At 50.3% G+C, this 18,266-nt stretch overlaps 1 protein-coding gene across 1 annotated transcript in view; it reads right to left on the reverse strand.

Moving 5' to 3' along the window:
• Window positions 1-18,266, reverse strand: part of NT5DC2 (5'-nucleotidase domain containing 2) — a 355,042-nt gene that overhangs the window by 24,175 nt on the left and 312,601 nt on the right. Inside the window, exon 10 of the mRNA XM_069645426.1 lies at window positions 13,305-13,386. Within this exon, the coding sequence (XP_069501527.1) occupies window positions 13,305-13,386 (82 nt within the window). The remainder of the gene's footprint in view (window positions 1-13,304; window positions 13,387-18,266) is intronic.

Here is an 18,266-nt window from a genome sequence, read left to right on the forward strand (position 1 = left end):
GCACCACGTCGAGTTTCCACGCCGGGGCAGGAGTTTCACCGGCGGGAAAGATCGAAACAGTCCTTGGAGTAATTCCTTGACGCAACAGTGAGACCAAAGTGAAGATCTTCCTGGAGACCTGGTGTAGCGGGAGATAGCCACCAGATGCACCTTGATGGAGGTGTTCACCAGTCCGGCCTTGGCCAAGGATAAGTATGGAAGAATCTGCGGGGCCGCGACCTCAGAGGGGTGATCTTCTGCGACCGGCACCACATAGCAAAATGTTTCCACTTGTGACCGTAGCACTTCAAAGTAGAAAATGCTCTGGCCTTGGCAAGGACCTGTCGTCCGTGAAGATCCTCACCACTTTGCGCTTCAGAGACTGAAGGAATGGCCCAATGGCCCAGAACACTGCCCGCAGCTCCAGGATATTGATGTGAAGATCCCTCTCCTCCGTCAGCCACAGTCCTCTGGCGTGCAGACGTCCGGTTTGGTTGCCCCAGCCTTTCTGGGAAACGTCTGTGGTAACTGGTATGGAGGGCTTTGAAAACCTGTGCCCCGGGCAATGTAGTGAACGCCCCACCACCTTATCACCCGACAGAACTCCTTGTCGAGCAGGATCTTGTCCGCAAAGCTTCTGGACACCTGTAACCAGCGAGCATCCAGGAACTCCTGAAGAAGTCGCATCCGTAACCTGCAAAGCTGGATAAGGTAGATGCAAGACGATATCATGCCAAGCAGCGACTTTATGGTCCACATCGTGGCGGTCTCTAGTGACGACAGCCGTTGCACCTTCCCCAGAATCGCTGCTACTCAGAGGGCGACGCTAGGCTGGAGACCGTATTGAGCCTGGCTCCTAGGAACCGCTCGTTCTGTGATGGTGTCAAGCAGGACTTCGGATAATTGATGAGAATCCCAGATCCGTTAGCAGCTGGACGTCATCTTTGTGTCCGACGGCAAACTCTTGCAAACTGCCCCAGATGAGCCAGTTGAGGTACGGGTATCCCCCGTAGACACAAGGTCCACCACCAGGCACTTCGTGAAAACCCTGGGGGATGACTTCAGGCCAATGGGGAGGGCCTTTAACTGGAAGTGCCGTCCCTGCACTATGAAGCATAGTAACTCAGTGGTTCTTGTGAATGGGGATGTGGAAGTACAAGTCCTCCCGGTCCAGCGACGTCAAGAAGTCTCCTCCTTCCAGTTGGCCGAGCATGTGCTGCAAAGTGACCATCCTGAATTTTTGGAACTTGAGATACTTGAGATGTTGCTGGTCCAGAATGGGATTCCAGCCCCGGGATTCCTTTTGGACTAAGAAGTATCTGGAATAGACTCCGGAGCCCCGGCGTCGTCGTGGAACCAGCTCTATTGTCCCTTTTCGTAGCATGGCCCCATACCTCCTCCTAGAGTTGAGGGATGTGCTGCTCTGGCCCGGCAAGAGCATCCAGCACCCATTTGTCAGTGATTGTAGACCACTCGCTGACTAATCCAGTCAGCTGGCCTCCTACCAGGGTGCACTCCAGACATCCTGGCCAGTTCAGGCCTGCTTCAGTGGTGGTGTCCTGCCTTGAGGGCGACCGTGGCACCGACCACCACCACCGTAGGCCTGGGAAAGGCCTCTGTAGGCCTCCTGGGTCATGGACCTGGAAGGCCAGGCCAGTGGTATGACGAGGAGAAACCTTTTGCCGATCTGCTAGACTTCCCTCCGGAGGAGCGAAACGAAGAGCAGTGTTGCTGGAGCGTGCCCAGGGAACAGGCAGTCTATAGCAACCTTGATGGCCTGCAGGGACTCGTCCACGACCTTACCAAAAAGGTAATCTCCATCTAACGGCATGTCCAGTACCCTCGCCTGGACCTCCTTGTGGAAATTCATGGCCTTCAGCGTGCCTTGACGAAGGCAGACCATGTTCCCCTATCTGCCAGAACCCTCTGTCGGCGATGTCCACGGCCACCGTTATGGCATGGTCTGAAGCCACCTCTCCTCCTGGAAGAGGGCGATCTCCATCCTCTTGTCAGGGAGGAACTCCAGAATCTAGCCCAGCTTGTAACCCACATCCCCCTTGCATACCTGGCCAGTATCACCAGGGTGTGGGCCGCCTTGATGGTGGACGCTGCAGTGTAAATAATCTTCCTTCCCATGGGGTCCATCTTCCCCTTGCTGTCTGTAGGGACCGATGACTAGGAAGGGGGTCATTGATCCTCGAGGCCGCTGAAACCACAGAGTCCGGCGATGGATGTGACCTTCGGCACAGACTCCGGCACCTGGTGTTTATTCTCCAACCTATCCAGTTTGGCCGGAGCCGTGCAAGGATTCTTCAAGAGGGCCAGGCCCTCCTCCCACAAGTCGTCCAGAAGGGGGACCGCCATGAGGGTCGGTCTTTTGGCCTTGTGTCTCTGGTACAGGAAACCCCCCTTCTTGGTCTACTTGGGCATAAGCTTGAAAAGTTCGGAAGCTTTGGCGACCATTGAATGGAACGACCACCTCATCCGGTGGGGATGCCATCAGCTGCAGAGACCAGTCAGCTATGAATGTCTTCAGTCGTGGCAGTTTTAACAGAGGTGGGGGTGGAGGGGGGGAAAAAAAAAAGTCAGGTGCCAATGCAGATGGCAGATGTAGAGCCTGAAACGGGGCATCAGATGACATCTCTTTGCCAGAGCCGGGGGTTGGGAGGAGCGTAGGAACTGGGGCCTGCGAAATCCTCCTCTGGATCTCCGACACCAAAGTGTACAGGGTTGACAGGATGTCCAGAGATACAGCTCAGCTGGCATGATCGGAGCACTAGGTCCGGCACCGTCTTAATCGCTGCCATCCTCTTCCAGGTCCTAGTGGACCATGTGCAAGTACTCCAGGTCCTCGTGGCCGTGGATAAACTTCCATGGCCTGGGACACAGCCTGGTGTTGGACCGGGGTATCCATGCCCTGCATCCCCACTTTTCCATCATGAGGGGTCGGAGCTGGGCTCAGACAGCATCCTCTTATCTGGCGTGCCAGCACACTTCGCCAAAGTCACTGCAGCGGTTTCTCGCCTCGAACAGTGACACCTGAGTTGTGGGGGCTACCTTTACAGGACAGCCCATTGTGCCTTCATGAGAGCAATAGCCACCAGCGTGATCGTCGACAAAGGCCTCTCGAGCCGACTAGGCCTTCATGGGCAGCTCAACAGTCTTCTCTGCCCCTGGCTTCTCGGACCCCACACGCAGTTTAGCCGGGTTGGGCGACTTACTCTTTGAGGAATTCAATCGTTGGCTGGCAATGGAGGTGGATGGCGAACGTGCCCTGCCCATCGCAGTACCCGGTTACGCGGCGACCCCGGTGGAACTGGATTTGCAGTGCTTGGCCTTGTCTTGGGCCCCCATGGGGGAGGAGTCCTCAACAGACTTAGAAACCCGCTCCTCAAGCCGCCGATCCTGGGCGAGGCCTCACCCTGCTCAGTGCATGGGGCAGAGGCCTTGACATTCAGCGACGCCGCCAGTCTAGTGTGTTGATGCTTCATCTTGGAGAAGCCGAGGCAGATCCTGCATTCTCATTCCTTGTGTTCTGGATGAAGACTGGCATTGGAGGTGCTTGTCCTCCACAAACACGTTCCGTAGCCCGCACTTGGAGCAGTTCCTGAAGCGGGATCTTCCTAGCTTCTCCATCATGGGGTCATGATGAAGGATTGCACCTCCTTCTCTCGTGAGAAAATCCAGAACCAATGGCAGCTTGACCAGAGGCGACCCCGAGAGAGAAGGTCCAGATACCAAATCTGCCTTGGCGAGGAGTATCATCCTGCAATTACACTGTCCGAGTTTGTTGATGACTCGTAGCAGGGGAGGGAACAGAGGAAACTTATACAGATTCCTTCCCACGAGAAGGAGAACGCGTCCCCCAGGCAACTCAGCTGGTGGAATATGCTGGCAAGTCTGGCATTTGGAGTTTGCCACCGTTGCAGGCCAAACAATTTGGGGTCTGCCCATTTGACGAATAGGAGGTCCACCTTATCCTGCAGAAGCTCCCACTCATGGCAGGAGCAGAGTTCCCTGCTGAGGGAGTCTGCAATGGGGTTCTTGACTCCAGCCAGGTGGAGAGGGACGAGGAACATCCCCTGTCCGACAGCACAGCGCCACAATTCCTGTGCTTCCTTGCAGAGCGCTGGGGATCGAGTGCCCCCCTGCTTCCTGATATAAAACAAGGTGGTGGTGTTCGTGAAGAACCTCACCACCTTGCCTTTCAGAGATTGAACAACTTGAGGGCCCAGAACACTTCCCGAAGTCCCAGGATGTTGATATGAAGATCCTTCTCTGGCAGCCACAGGCCTCTGGCGTGCAGACATCTGGTGTGCGCTCCCCAGCCAGGCAGGCGGCCGTCTTCTGGTATGGAACCCTGTACCTTGGGTGAGGCTGGAGCCGACGCCCCACATCCTATTGCCAGACTTCATTGAGCAAGCTTGTCCGTGAAGCTTCTGGACACCAGTATCCAGTAGGCATCCAGGAATTCCTGAAGAGGGCGCATCTGCAAACTGCAGAGACGGACGAGGTAGATGCAGGAAGACATTCCCAGTAACGACTTGATGTCCCGCACCGTGGCAGTCGCTGCACCTTTCCTTGAATGGCTGCTAGCCTCTCCTCAGTCTGGCACCTAGGAACAGCACCTTCTGCGATGGGTTAAGCAGGACTTCGGATAGTTGACCGAGAATGCCAGATCAGTCAGTAACCAGACGGTCAGCTCCCGCGAGTGGGCACAAATCAGCCAGTCATCCAGGTACGGGTATATGTGTTTGCCCAATAGATGCATAAGGGCTGCCACTGGTGCCAGGCATTTCGTGAACACTGGGGCAGACTTTGAAAGGTAGGGCCTTGAACTGATAAGTGCCGTCCCTGCACCACAAAACGAAGAAACGGCCGATGTTTGAATGGCGACGTGGAAAAAGGCATCCTCCAGGTCCAACAACATCAAAAAGTGTCTTTTCCAGTTGTCTGAGCATGTGTTGCAATGTGACCATCCTGAACTTTTGGGACTTTAGGTATTTGTTCAGACATTGTAGGTCAGGGATGGGCCTCCAGCCCCTTTCTTCTTTCTGACTAGATAGTATCTGGAATAGACACGCAAGTCGTTGGGGAGCAAGCTTCATCACCACTTTTCGCAGCATGGCTCGTACTGCTTCCAGAAGCAGAGGGATGTGCTGTTCCTGACAGGGAACTAGAGGGATCCGTGGACACCTGCACTGGAACTCCATGGTGTGTCCTTGGACGAGAGTGTCCAGCACCCATCTGTCGGTGGTGATCTTTCTCCACTCGCTGACGAAGCTGATCAGCCGACCTCCCACCGGGAGGTACGAGTGGGGGGGCGACGTCCCGGCCAGTTCAGGCTGGCGCCCTGCACTGCGGGAGACTGTCCTCTGCTACCATAGGCCTGGGAACAGCCTCTGTAGGCTCGAGTTGAGGATCTGGAAGGCTGTCGGTACAAAGGAGCCAAACCCTTTTGAAAACCTGCTCGACTTTCCCCCCTGGAGGAGCGGGCTACCTCTGTATCTGCCTTGATGGACTGGAGGCCTTGTAGACTGCCTTCCCAAACAGATTCTCTCCTAAGGGCATGTTCAGCACCTTCACTTGGACCTCCTGATGGAAATTAGTGGCTTTTATCCAACCTTGTCGACGAAGGCAGACCGTTCCCCATTTGCCAGAACCGTATGTCGGCAACCTCCAAAGACTGATGCCGTGATCCGAAGCCACTTTCCCTTCCCGGAAGAGAGCGATGTCCTCCATCTGATCGTCAGGGAGGAACTCCAGGATCAGTCTCAGCTTGTACCACAACTGTCGTACCTGGCCAGGATTGCCAGTGCGTGGACTGGCTTGATAGGGGACGCTGTGCTGTAAATCACCACCTTTCCCATGGCATCCATCCTTTTCCCTTACTGTTCAGAGGGACCGAGGACGGGTCAGCCAACTGTTTCCTCACGACTGCCGACAGTCCGGCGATGGCTGTGACCCCAGCACCCTATATTTCTTCTCCAGCCTATCCTGTTTGGCTGGAGCCGTGCAAAGGTTCTTCATGAGGGCTAGGTCCTCCTCCCAAACATCGTCCAGGAAAGGCACCACCATGATAGTCTTCCTCTTGGCCTTGCGCCTAGCCCTCCTTGGTTTCCTCGGCCACCAGCTGTAATAGCTCCGAGGCCCTAGCGATCACGGCGTGGCACGATCACACCTCATCTGGTGGGAACACCCTATGTGGAACATCTAGATGTGGAGATTCACCGTCTGCGGCGACAGTCATTTGTCGTGGCTGTATCCGTCCCTGTACCAGTGTCTGGTCTGATGGAGAAAGGAACCTGATGTGCTGGAAGAGGCTGAAATGGGGGCGTCGGATGAAGCTTCCTCTTGTTCGACTGGAGGCTGATAGTGGCAGAACAGGAAAACTAAGCCAGTCGCCATCATCCTCTTAAACGCCCTCGTGGACTGTATGCAAGGACTCTTGATCGTCCGTAGGAAAGTCCTCCACGGTTTTGGGCGACGGCCTGGGAGGGCTGTTTCGGGGGGACCCCCCCCCCCCCACCACCCCTGGGAGTCTTGAACCGAAGCGGGTTGCACTCCTTCTGGCGTGCGCTTGCAGACTTTGGCAAAGTTACTGCAGCAGTGTCCTGCCTTGGGGCAGGGACAATGAGCCCTGGAGGCAACCCTCATAGGATCAACAGCCGTAGCTTTTGTGGTAGTAGCAGTCAAAGGAGGTCACCGACTAGGTCTTGGCCTGTGTTGGTTAAGCATGCTCTGCTTTCTTCTCTGTCCACGGCTTCTCGGATTTCTTGTGTAGTTTAGCCGGGGTAGAGGACTTCCACTTTTTGGACTTTAGGATTATAACATCACCTGTAGATATGTATACAACTCTTGTTTTACATGTATGTATATATATATTTTTGCTGTTGTAACCAAGCTACGCATATTCATTTAACTGCTGCGCCCTGTTACCCGAGGGTATGACTGCGCATTATAAATAATAAACTTTGAAAAGGGGCTTGATGGTAGGCTGGCAGTGGAGGAGCGATGCTGATCGTGCCTTATCCACTTTGGGATCTGCTTCCGAGGCGAACCCAGACCTGTGGCTCTTTGCCTCATCTTAGGCCCCCACAGATGAAGCGCCCTCAAAAGACTTTTAAAAACGCTTATTGGACCGTCGGGACCTGGGTGAGGCAAGACCCTGCTCAGAGCATGGGTCAGAGGCCAAAGCGTTAAGCCATGCAACCAGCCTACTCCACCCGTTTGTCGTTTTCTTGGAGAACGAGAGGCATATCTCGCACTACTTCCTTGTGGTCTGGGTGCAGGCAGTAGAGTTATTATAGCTGCTTGCCCTCCACAAACACATTCCGTAGCCTGTATTTGGTGCAGGGCTTGAAGAGGGATCCCCTCCCCCCACCTCTTCCTCAATGGTCGGAGTCCTTGTAGACTCTTTGCCCTTGAGGTGCAGAACTTCACTGACTATGGATCCCCACTGTCGACAAGAGAAAAGAGCACAGGCTTTTTTTGAATAAAAAGGTTTTCTGTCAATAACACGAAGAAAAAAAACATCCAAATAGCTTGGAGAGCAAAATCTAGGACTACCAACACTGAAGCTTGTGGTAAAAATCTGAAGAGGACTACCAGAGGAGGGGCTTTGGGAGAGAAAGGTCATTGGATGGGGTCAGTATGACCCCAGAGGACAGTGATTTCTAAGTGAAAGTGAAACTTTTCTTTTGCATAAGATTCCCAGCCTGACTGGGAATATTCAGGACCATGTGAATCCATGCCAGACCTCATGCTGGACAACCGGATGTACTGTGGGGAAAAGGGTATTGCTTACATTATTCCAGAAAGTCGTTCCAGAGCGTTGGAGTTGTCCAGGGCAACCCCCCCCCCTTACCTCAGACTCAAGCAACTGCTTGTGCCCATTTAGCACGTCCTTTAACAGGGTCTACAACATTGGTTAAGCCGTATTGCATCTTCCTACGTCTGCTGCTTTTCAAGACTTCCTAACTGCCTTTTAGCTAGGGTTGTTTTGGACTTTAAAATACTCTGTGCAGGCAAATTGCCTCTAGAACCTGAAGCTCTGCTAGGATAACACTAACCAGAAACCTTCCCAGAAATCACTCGTGTATGCTGTCTAAATGCAATTACCATATTTTGTGGGTGCACGTTATTACTGATAGTATGGTAGACCTGTTAAACTCTTTTAACAATTGAATGCGTTCAGCAACCACCAACTAGGTAGTGGCCTTTCGAAAGTATTGAGACGTGTACCTGTGTGTTGATTTAACAGGGACTGGTGTAAATATAATACATCTATATTTTAATATAAATGTATGTTTCTTTGATGTGCATTACTAACTAGGTGGTGTACTTGCCTACAGCTCACATCTTCCTCTTAGGATAAACCCAACTGCTCTGCCATTCAACCAAGGTCTCCGAGTAGTACGGACTGACACTAAGTTTGTGCTCGACAAACCACTGAGATAGTTTACTAAAGTCTTACATCAGGAAAACTCCCCTAACAGACTTTCCCTTTTATCCTTTGATTTGTTACCCCTGGTTTACTTGCCTGGCAGGTTATCTTCAGTTTCTGGCTTGGTTGCGAGTCCCGGAACAGGGCTTTTCCACTCTGTCGACGTCATCTAGCTTATTACAATTTTCCAATATTGGATCACTGACCCCTTCTTACTTTCGCTGACTGAGCCTTTTGCTTTTAACACGTCCGTACTTGTGATTATATCACTGCCTTTGTTTAGGCAGTCTCAATATTCATAATGATTGTATTGCATTTACACTTAGGCACTTTGATGCAACAAAATTTGTATTGGTATTATTGTCTCTGCCTTTACTTGAGCTCGTTTTGTTAACAATGTTGGTGTCAGCAATGCTCTCCCATGTATTATGCGGCACACCGGATTTGTTCAGAAGTGGCCCAGTCACTCTCCCTGGACTTCCCGGTTGTGGACGGTGTCTTCAAATTTTGTGTTTCTCCAGCGTCTGTGCTCCCGGGCCATTGGCAGGCCGTGAGTTTTGTTGCCTTCTTCTGTCCTCAGCTACTGCAGCTTCCTGCATTTGTAAAGCAGCAAACTTGTCCAGACCCGGCTCTTCTGCACGGTTTGCCTTCCGTCTCCTCCACAGTGTCAGCAGCTGTCTGCTGCCGTGCAGTATCTGGCTCATTTGGTTCACCTGTGTGTTTTTTAAATGTCGCAGTCTTTCTCAATGACTAGAACACGGCCTAGGTTTACCATGCCCAGGCATCCCCACTACTCCATCCCACTTCCACATACATTACAAAAAAAAATAATTAAAAAAAAAGGGTGGAGAATGGTTTGGGCTAGACAAACCTGGGAAATCAGTATCAATATTACAATATGGAATCAGGAACGAAGCAGTCAGATTCGTCACAGTAAAAACCAACAGCCACGAAACCGAACTAAAAAAATTCTGCAGTCAACTGAAACTTCTCAACCAAGAGACAGAGTACCAAACCACAACAAACAGCATCAGTAAAGCGAGAACACCAGGTAATGAAAATCCGTCAACCACCACCCAGGGTAAGACTCAAGAAAGGAAAGGATAGACAACCCACAATGGAAAAAAGACAAACTGCACTGCAGCTTACCAAGATACACGGTAAAACACAAAACAAATACAGGATCTCCTAAGCAAGGGCGGGACAGACGTGCTCCTGACAGCCATGTTTTTATCAGAAAACTATAAGACAATCACCCACAAAGCCATAGACAACTTCAACCTAATACATGCCAGAGAAAATCAAAGGTGGAATCACAATGGCACAAATACCACATCTATGTCACGCAACTCCTCAAAGGACATAGAAGACTGAATCTCTCCTCATCAAGATCAACGACCAAGCCAACAGTGTTCCTTCTAATTAACAGACAGCCATCCTATGACCTGAACTTCGCAATGAGACTCTCAGACTCCATGGTCAACCTTTCAAACTACTTTGATAACCTAATTGTCCTGGGAGATTTCAACATCTGGTTCGAAAGAGAATGAAACTACAGCAAATTCACTCTGCGCTCTCCTGGAAACAAGCAAGCAAAAAGTGAACAGATCCACCCACAATGCTGGACACACCTTAGAAGAACAAGTTACTTACCCGCCGTAACGTTCCTTCGACTGGACATTCCTTCCACGTATTGCTCATCTTATGTTCTCCATATCCAGCTTTAGCTGCTTTGAAAAGAAATTCCAGAAGGGGTGCTGCGCCTCGATGCCCATCGACTCAAATGTCCCGAGGGCCTCGGTCTCAGTGTTTACATCGATGGTGTATAGCGCGCACAGCGACAATTTGCTTCAGTTTTTTATATGTATTGGTTTATCCTATGCCCAACAGCTACTCACCCTGAAAGAGCTTAAGCTGCCATGACATGGAAATTCTACTGCGGGTTAGGCTGGGAGGGGCAATTACTACATGGGAGAAACATCTTCGAAAGAAGGTTACCACAGGTAAGTATCTTGTTCTTCAAATCGATTGTGTCCTCCCACGTATTCCTCATCTTATGATAGACTCCCAAAGGAGTATTTGCAAAGCTGCTTGTCTGCCAGAAAATAGAGTGCAGAAACAGGGTCTCCCCTACAGCTACCTTCACTAACAGACGCTGGCTTCCGATGACCCACAAATCCTACAGGGGACTCAAAACATGTTTTGGCGAACAGCCAATCAGGGTGTCCCCAAAAACACAGGCCCACTCCCACATGAAGTTTAGTGTGCAGCCCAGTGACAAGAAAGGGTCTAGACCAGTTTAAGGCACCATGGAGGGGGCCATCACAGGCTCACTAAGAGCTCACATGCACAATAGCCAATTTAGGCCTACCACGTGGTTTCCCTGGGCAAGAGGACGACTTCAAAAAGGGATCCCCTTAGAATGAGACTTCAGAAGCCCCAAAAATGGAATTCTGCCCCCACAGGCATCAATCACACTGTCAAAAGGCTGGATGTGGCAGATTGAGACAAAACGGGCTATAGTGACAAACACCAATGGCGCCATTCCGATGCCCCCATCGGCAGTGACATTCTTTGTGGTATACTCTGATGCTGTGGAAAAAAGCAATGCTTCTGTGCTCTAGAAGTTTGCAAAGCTTGAAAAGGAGAGAAAGTGGAGGCAATAAGCTACACAATTACATTCCAACAGTCCTGAAAGCAAGTCTCTAAGAAAGGTTTGTATTCGGTCTACAGCCTTGACACTGACTAAGGCCTGCAACGGCAGGCATTCCACATCATTGTGCATCATTGAACACTAAGGCAATTCCAAAAACAGTCCCTGACCTACACAGTAATCCCTTTGCAATAGGTAATGAAAATGTTCCAAGTTGAACCAAAGGCACATTGAGCCGTTTATTGATCACAAGATTCTGACTTGGGCATGTAAGCTGTGAAAGCAATGCATTGATAGAACCTACCAAGGCTTGCGCTACCAACTTCACAATCAGCTGGCATGGGGAAACACCAGAGTTACAAACTACAGAACTAGTCCAATTAGTGCAACATTTTACACCAGGATGGACTTCACAGCTTTGGCATAACATGTGACGCAAGCTCATCCATGACAAAAATTGAGACTTGGAGATCACACACCCAGCAAGCCATGACATTACAGAGCCATATACATAGTCAAAAAAAGTCAGCAAGAGATGAAGTGGTTGATCGCATGTTCAGTTACCAGTGTTGGGCAGTGATGCTTCTGCCACATTGCTGTGCAGGGAGAACATTAGCATTTCCTGAAAGACAACAGTGCACAATTCTGAGATGGTAAAAGTGTCACCAGAGGCAACCTAGTAAAGAAAGAAAGCAGTAGCTGCACAACTGCAGCAACACAGAAAGCAACAATCCCTCCAACCTACCAATCCGGGTTTAGACCAAGATCCAGCACAGAGACAGCAATCATACAGGTAGTCGACGCCCTCAACATCCTTGACGGCCAACCCTGCCTCCTGGTTCTAAACAGCCACTCAGCCGCTTTCGACACAGGAGACCACCAGACGCTTATGGACACCCTACATCGGCACATGGGGACCAGCAACCTTGTCCTATGCAGGTTCAAGTCCTGCCTTGCCAGCTGTTTGTTCAGATTGACTCCTAGATCGCCAATGCTACCGGTCAACTGTTGAGTCCCACAGGATTCCATCTTCTCATGGAACCATTGGGAGCCCTCCTAGCCACACAACCACCAATACGCTGATGGCAGCTATACCTCAAGGACATCCATAGGCTCAAAACCTGGCCCTCGCTGATCCAGTCTGGGATGTCCAGTGCATACTTTAAGCTCACCCCCTCCAAGACCGAATTCCTACTCCTCACCAACACCCAGACCTGGCTATCAACCTTGAACTCCCAAAATCACCTGCAGCGCGTCGGGTTCCACATCGACAAAAAATCTCCTTCAAAACAGCCATGAAAGCTCATACAGCTTGGTATCCGAAGCCCTTCCTCCGGACAGCTTTAGATGCACCGTTCAAGCATTGGTCCCATCCACCAGGATGGGGCAATGCACTCTAAGGCCTCTTGTCGTCCCTTGTGCCCCAGAGTAGTGTCCTACACGCGGCCACACACATCAAGGGTCTACACAGATACGACCACATTACCACCGCCCTCATCAACCTTAACTGGCTCCCACTCCACGCACAAATCACCTTCAAGTCTTGCTGCATCATCTATAGGACAGTCCTCAAGTCACTGCGCTACCTTGCAGAGAAACTCAGCATCTCCAGCTTACCGCGCACCACCAGACACCAGGACACATGCAGACTTTAAATCCGCTGCTGCAAAAAAGAAAGGACCATAAAAGAAGCCTTCTCTGCCTATGCCCCAAGACTGGAAACTCATCCCTGCCAGCATAAGATTCACCCTCACACTCCTACAATTCAGAAAAGAACTCAAGACCCACCTCTTCAAAGGACCTGGGCAATCACATCGCCCCTCGCGCCACCGCTAGAAGCCACCTGCCCATCTCCCGGTACAGCTTTACACCCTCTGTGCCCATCTGTATATATGTTACCTGTGAAAAGCCCTATGTTATGCATCTGTACAGTTGCATACCTCTACAAAGCGCTCCGTTAAGTACAGTTTTATACCTCTGTAAAGTGCGGTTATGCCTCTGTACTGTTGTATACCTCTAAAACGCTGTTATGCCTCTGTATTGTTGTATACCTCTGCAAAGCCCTCCGTTGTTTCTCGAAGCTAGGTCCATGCTCAAATACAATAGAATAAGGACTACACAAATTGCATTTTGAGGACTATGTTCAGAGTGATCGTCTTCTCTTTAACATTACACAAATAGGACTAGAAAGCAATCCTTAAAACGAATAAGGTTACTGAGACTCACCTGCTTGTATACTTTGCCCTTCTCAAGCTGAGTGATCTTATCCCAGCACAGATCGCCATTTTCATCCAGGCGACGGAAGGGTCTGCAAGACAAGGCCGTATTTAATTGTCCAGTCATCACACATGGGTCATTCAAAACACATTACCCAGCCAATACTCAAATGCAAAGTAATTTATGTAGTTTACATAGTGTTGCCGATTGCACTGCAGTAACAAAAGTGGCTGACCGACATGGTGATCATGCATCATGATAGAAGACTGGTCATCATGGCGAGTGGCAGAACATCTTGCCTGTTGGGCGTATAGGTTTTTTCCGAGTTTGTAGGAAGCTATCCATGAGAGGAGCGTTCTACATTTTGATCTACTGGAAAGCAAGAGCATGGCACATCCAACAGCATGCTCTGTTGTAGTTTGGGCAGTGAACCGGATATACTGCTGGTTTGAGAAGCAACTTGCTCTCCTGGGGTGGAATGCAAACCATTAGAGGGTGAGGTGTTAGGGAGCATTCTCATTTCTGTGCCAATTCCCTTCAACCTTAAGACTCCCAGCTCTTTTGCTGCACTTTAGGACTTTCTAACCCTGGAGTGAGTGGGACCTTTTTCTCACTCATGTGTTTTGACCTTATTTGGATGTATTGCCGTTGTGTTTGGAGTCGGACAAACTCCATAGGCATCTTTTTGTATGGTGCCACACAGCACTTTACTGCAGTGTCCCAGAAATACTTTAGATTTCTCAAGGTTCAAGTATCTTTTCTTGTGTTAACTACCATTCCGAAGAATGGTTAAGTGAAATTGACTTTACTTGCCTTTTCTCTTTGTAGGTCCAGCATACACCAGCTTATGTGGAGTGCTGGGGGGTTACTTAGTAGCCCCTTATCCTACCTACATATGACATTTTTGTATAGGTTACCCCCACTACTTTAAATGGCTGGTGGCAGTGGTTTAATTTTCCAACTATTGTGCTTTTCTACCGCAGGCAACCCTCAGCTGCAGTATAGCACCCATGGGTGACCATTTTTGTCAAAATGGCCCTGGTCATCTTTTTTCGCAATTTTCCTGTTTGTGGGGTCGGTCTTGGGTTTTACTCTGCGCATCAAACCAGGTTTGAATCCTTTGTTCGGTTTGCCTTCGGCGGGCTTCAGTCATGAAACCCGCCTCTGGCTAGGTGTGTCTGGAAGGGCAGGAAGTGAGCGAGGTTCCCAAAACTCCCCCGTCCTTGGGCTCTAGGAATGCCTGAATACAACTAGTCCTGATTAGCTGGCTTCAGGACAGCCACACTGCTGTGTGATTGACAGCCTGTGCTGAATGGGAGAAAAACTGCTTACAAGGCAAGGGCTTTTGGACCAGAGGCAAAGTCGACCACTGGGAAGAACACTCGACGAAGAAACCCTGAACAAAGCTTGCTGCATCCTTCTGGACCTGTGAATTGCCCAATGAAACACTGCTGTGCTGAAACACCTTTATCTGATTGACAAGAGAAGCTCCGGAAGGGCCGACTTTCCCTTCAGTTAGTGGGACCAGCTGACCCAGAGGCAAACTCCACTGGACCATCTTCCCCGACTAGCTGTACTACTTTGCTGCAGGAACAGAGTGCCAGGGGTCAAGAAACCTGTAGAGTGCAACGTTTGCATTCCGGCCTGATGCTCCAGGAGTCTAACAACCCTTCAGAAGCAGGACGACCAGAGTTCGAGTCCCCTCACCAGAGTACAGGACTCAAGTGAAGGAATCCCAACCGGTAACAGAAATCCAGTGGCGTTTACCACGTGCTGAAACCGTTGAGTGCCGCAGATCCAAAAAGAGCCTGTAGCTGTCAACGACCTCCAAATTGCCACGCAGGAGTCCTCCAGACGTCCTCCCTCTTGTCCCCACGACTGAGGCTCAAGAACCCAGGATCTTCATTGCTGCAACAGGACAGAATCCAGCTGGACCACTCTTCAAACCAGAGGTACTGTTCAGACTTGGTATACTTGCACCTCAGTATCTTTAGCTTTGCTCTTCTCAGTTGAGACTTGCAGTGGATACTTTTGTTAGAGTAGATTTCAGCTCTGCTTTCCATAAGTGTAACAGCTTGTGACCCTATAGTGATTTTCTACAAAACTAACTTTGTGCAAGACTGAACTACGAAGTGCCTCAGCTCCATAGACTGTGCTCCAATTGACTTTGGCTGTCCTGGCTCCCTGCAGACTCTAGTCCATTGACTGATATTTTCTGTCCCTCATAGCTGATAACTTGTGTTTAGACCGTTATTGCTGGGAAAGATTTTGCCTAGACTTCATTGGAAGATTTAAGTATACTGCATGCCCTGAGGAAATGTTTAACCCGTTTCCTTCCTTTAACCTTTCCTTTCTGCAACCTCTGAATCTGAACAGTGTACTAGTGATATTGAATTAAGTCATCTCCGGGTGTAGGAAGAGTAAAAAGCACCTCTAAAGAGCATCTACTAAGCTTAAGCAGATTCTGGATAAAGTATATTGGATTGTTACATATCTTGCCCTTTTTAAAAGAAGGCTTATTTAAAAATCGATGTTTAAATAAATTAGTAGTGACCAACATACTCTCTTTCCTCCATACTGCATGGGCGTCGCTTCCAAGGGACAGGAGACGGAACCTTTTTCACCAGAAAGAACCTTCTTCCCTTTAAATTTAGAGGCATGCGGGGGTGCAGCCCTGGGAGCATGCGCTGCCCTGACTCCGCCCTCCGGCACCAGACCTCAGTCCCCATAGACGTGTCGACAATAGATTAACATTGCCTAATGACACCAGTTTTATTAGGGAGGGGGATGGTGGGATGTATGGAGGAAATGGGACTAAGGACTAAGAGTACATTAGTCACTACGGGGAGTAACATCTGATTACTCTTATGTCCCGTCCCCTTTCCACCATACTGCATGGGTGATTACAACTGAGTAGCTTCAGGGTGGAGAGGAGACCCTCCCTAAGCAAACAGGTTTCTAAGAACCGCCTGTCCAAAGGCCATGTCTGATCTAGAGTCGGCATCCAAACAGTAGCGCTTGCAGATTGCTGAGGGGATGGCCCATGTAGCTGCCCTGCTGAACATGCCGCTGGAAAGCAATGGCCGTTGCCTTGGCTCTGGCCGCGCGGGCGTGCATGTTGGCCAGGAGTGGCTTATGCTGTCCCTCGTAAGCTTCTTTGATGGCCGAGACCACATCGGGCTGTGCAGGCCCGACACCCTGGTCTTGATCTGCTGAAGGCGACAAAAAGTGCATCTGACTTGCGGAAGCCGTTGGTCCTGTCCAAGTAGAATTTCAGGACACGCCCGACATCAAGGCAGTGCCGAACTCTGTGCCTCGTCTTTGGGTTCAGCAAAAAACATAGGGAACACCATTTTTGTTCAGATGGAATGTGGAAGGCACTTTGGATAGGAATGCTCGGTGTCTGCAGGACTACTTTATCCCTATGAAACATAGTATATGGCTCTGAGGCGACCAGCGTCTGGATTTCGTGGATTCTGCGAGGTGAGGCCAACGACCAGCCTGATGTCTGGGGACGCCATTGGTTCAAATGGTTTATGCACCAGGGCACCCAAAACTATGTTGGAGGTCCCACACAGTGCAAGCCTTTTGATGGGCGGGTAGAGCTTGGCGAGTCCCACCAAAGGTTTGACAATCTGTTTGGAAGAGGTAAAGATCTGGCTGCCAGGTAGGTGCACCAAGTGTCTACCCGCATGCCTGAATGGGCGAAGTGCGCTGAGAAGGAGATCACGTCGTCCAGGGTAAATGCAAGGGGGTTGAGGAGTCTGCCCAGTGGCAGAACCTGGCCCACTTGCTCTTCTACTGGGCCCTGGTAGACTTGCTCCTGGCACCCTGTATGATCTCTAGATTAGCCTGAGAAAGGCTGAGGTGACCTAGCTAGTCTGGGGACTCCTGCACTGCGGTCACCGACCGAAACTGGCAATCTTCAAACAAGTGGCACTTCAGTGTTTCAGCCCCTTTGCGTCTACCGTAAATAGCAACACCGCGGTTTCTGGCTGTCAAGATGGACTTTCGTTGCATCTGGGGTCCAGCACTCTGTTGAGGTGGCTCAGGCTCGGTCAGTCCTGCTTCCTGTGAGTCTGGAGGATCTTCCTGGAGCTCTTGGCCAACTTAAAAGCAACACAATCTGGTGTTCCGATCCCTGGCGTTTCGGATTTCCAGCAACAACTCTGGAAATGTAACCAGCTCCGAGAGGGTGTCCAGGTGGCTTACTTTGGATTGGTCCGACCAACTCAAAGGGAGAAGTAGTCCTTGCAGGGGGTCCTCTGTCGATACCCATTTGGAGTTGAAGCACAGCAGCAGGGCTTCACCAGGCAAACCAACGGTCCAGGATTTTCAGCAGGCATCCTCTCTAAGTTCTTCAGTTCCTTCGTCCAGTGGTCGACTCTTTCCAAGCCAAAAAGTCTCACCTTTATGTATGTTTCTCCCATTCATTCCAGCCTCGCTGTCAGTCACCCAGCTGGGTGGCTGTCCTTGCCGGACAGCCAGCCAATCACATTTGGGTGCATTGCTGTAAGCAAGGGGATTAAGCACGGAGTTTCGGGCACCTCCCTCACTTCCTGCCCCTGCCAGACATACAGGAGCCAGAGGCGGGCTTCACCAGTGAATCCGGCTAAAGCCAAAACTAACAAAGGGACCAAACCTGGTTTGGCCCACAGAGTTAATCTCAAGAAGGACCTTTCCAACAAGAAATGGCGAAAAAAAGAATACTGGGCCATTTTGACAAAATGGGCACACATGGTTGCCTTACTGCAGCTGCGAATGCAGCCCGCGGTAAAAACACAATGGTAGTAAAAAGTAAACCACTGCCACCAGTCAGTTGTAGAAAGGGTAACAATTGTTATGAGAAACTAGACAAAGGGGATACTAAGTAACCCCTCCAGCACCCTAGTTAAGATAGGGTGTGCTCGGTCTAGAAAGTTACAAAATATAAGTAAAGTCAATTTCATTACACTGCTCTTGGAAACCATA

Source organism: Ambystoma mexicanum, chromosome 2p, assembly GCF_040938575.1.
Source record: "Ambystoma mexicanum isolate Mex_15411 chromosome 2p, UKY_AmexF1_1, whole genome shotgun sequence".
Classification (NCBI taxonomy): domain Eukaryota; kingdom Metazoa; phylum Chordata; class Amphibia; order Caudata; family Ambystomatidae; genus Ambystoma; species Ambystoma mexicanum.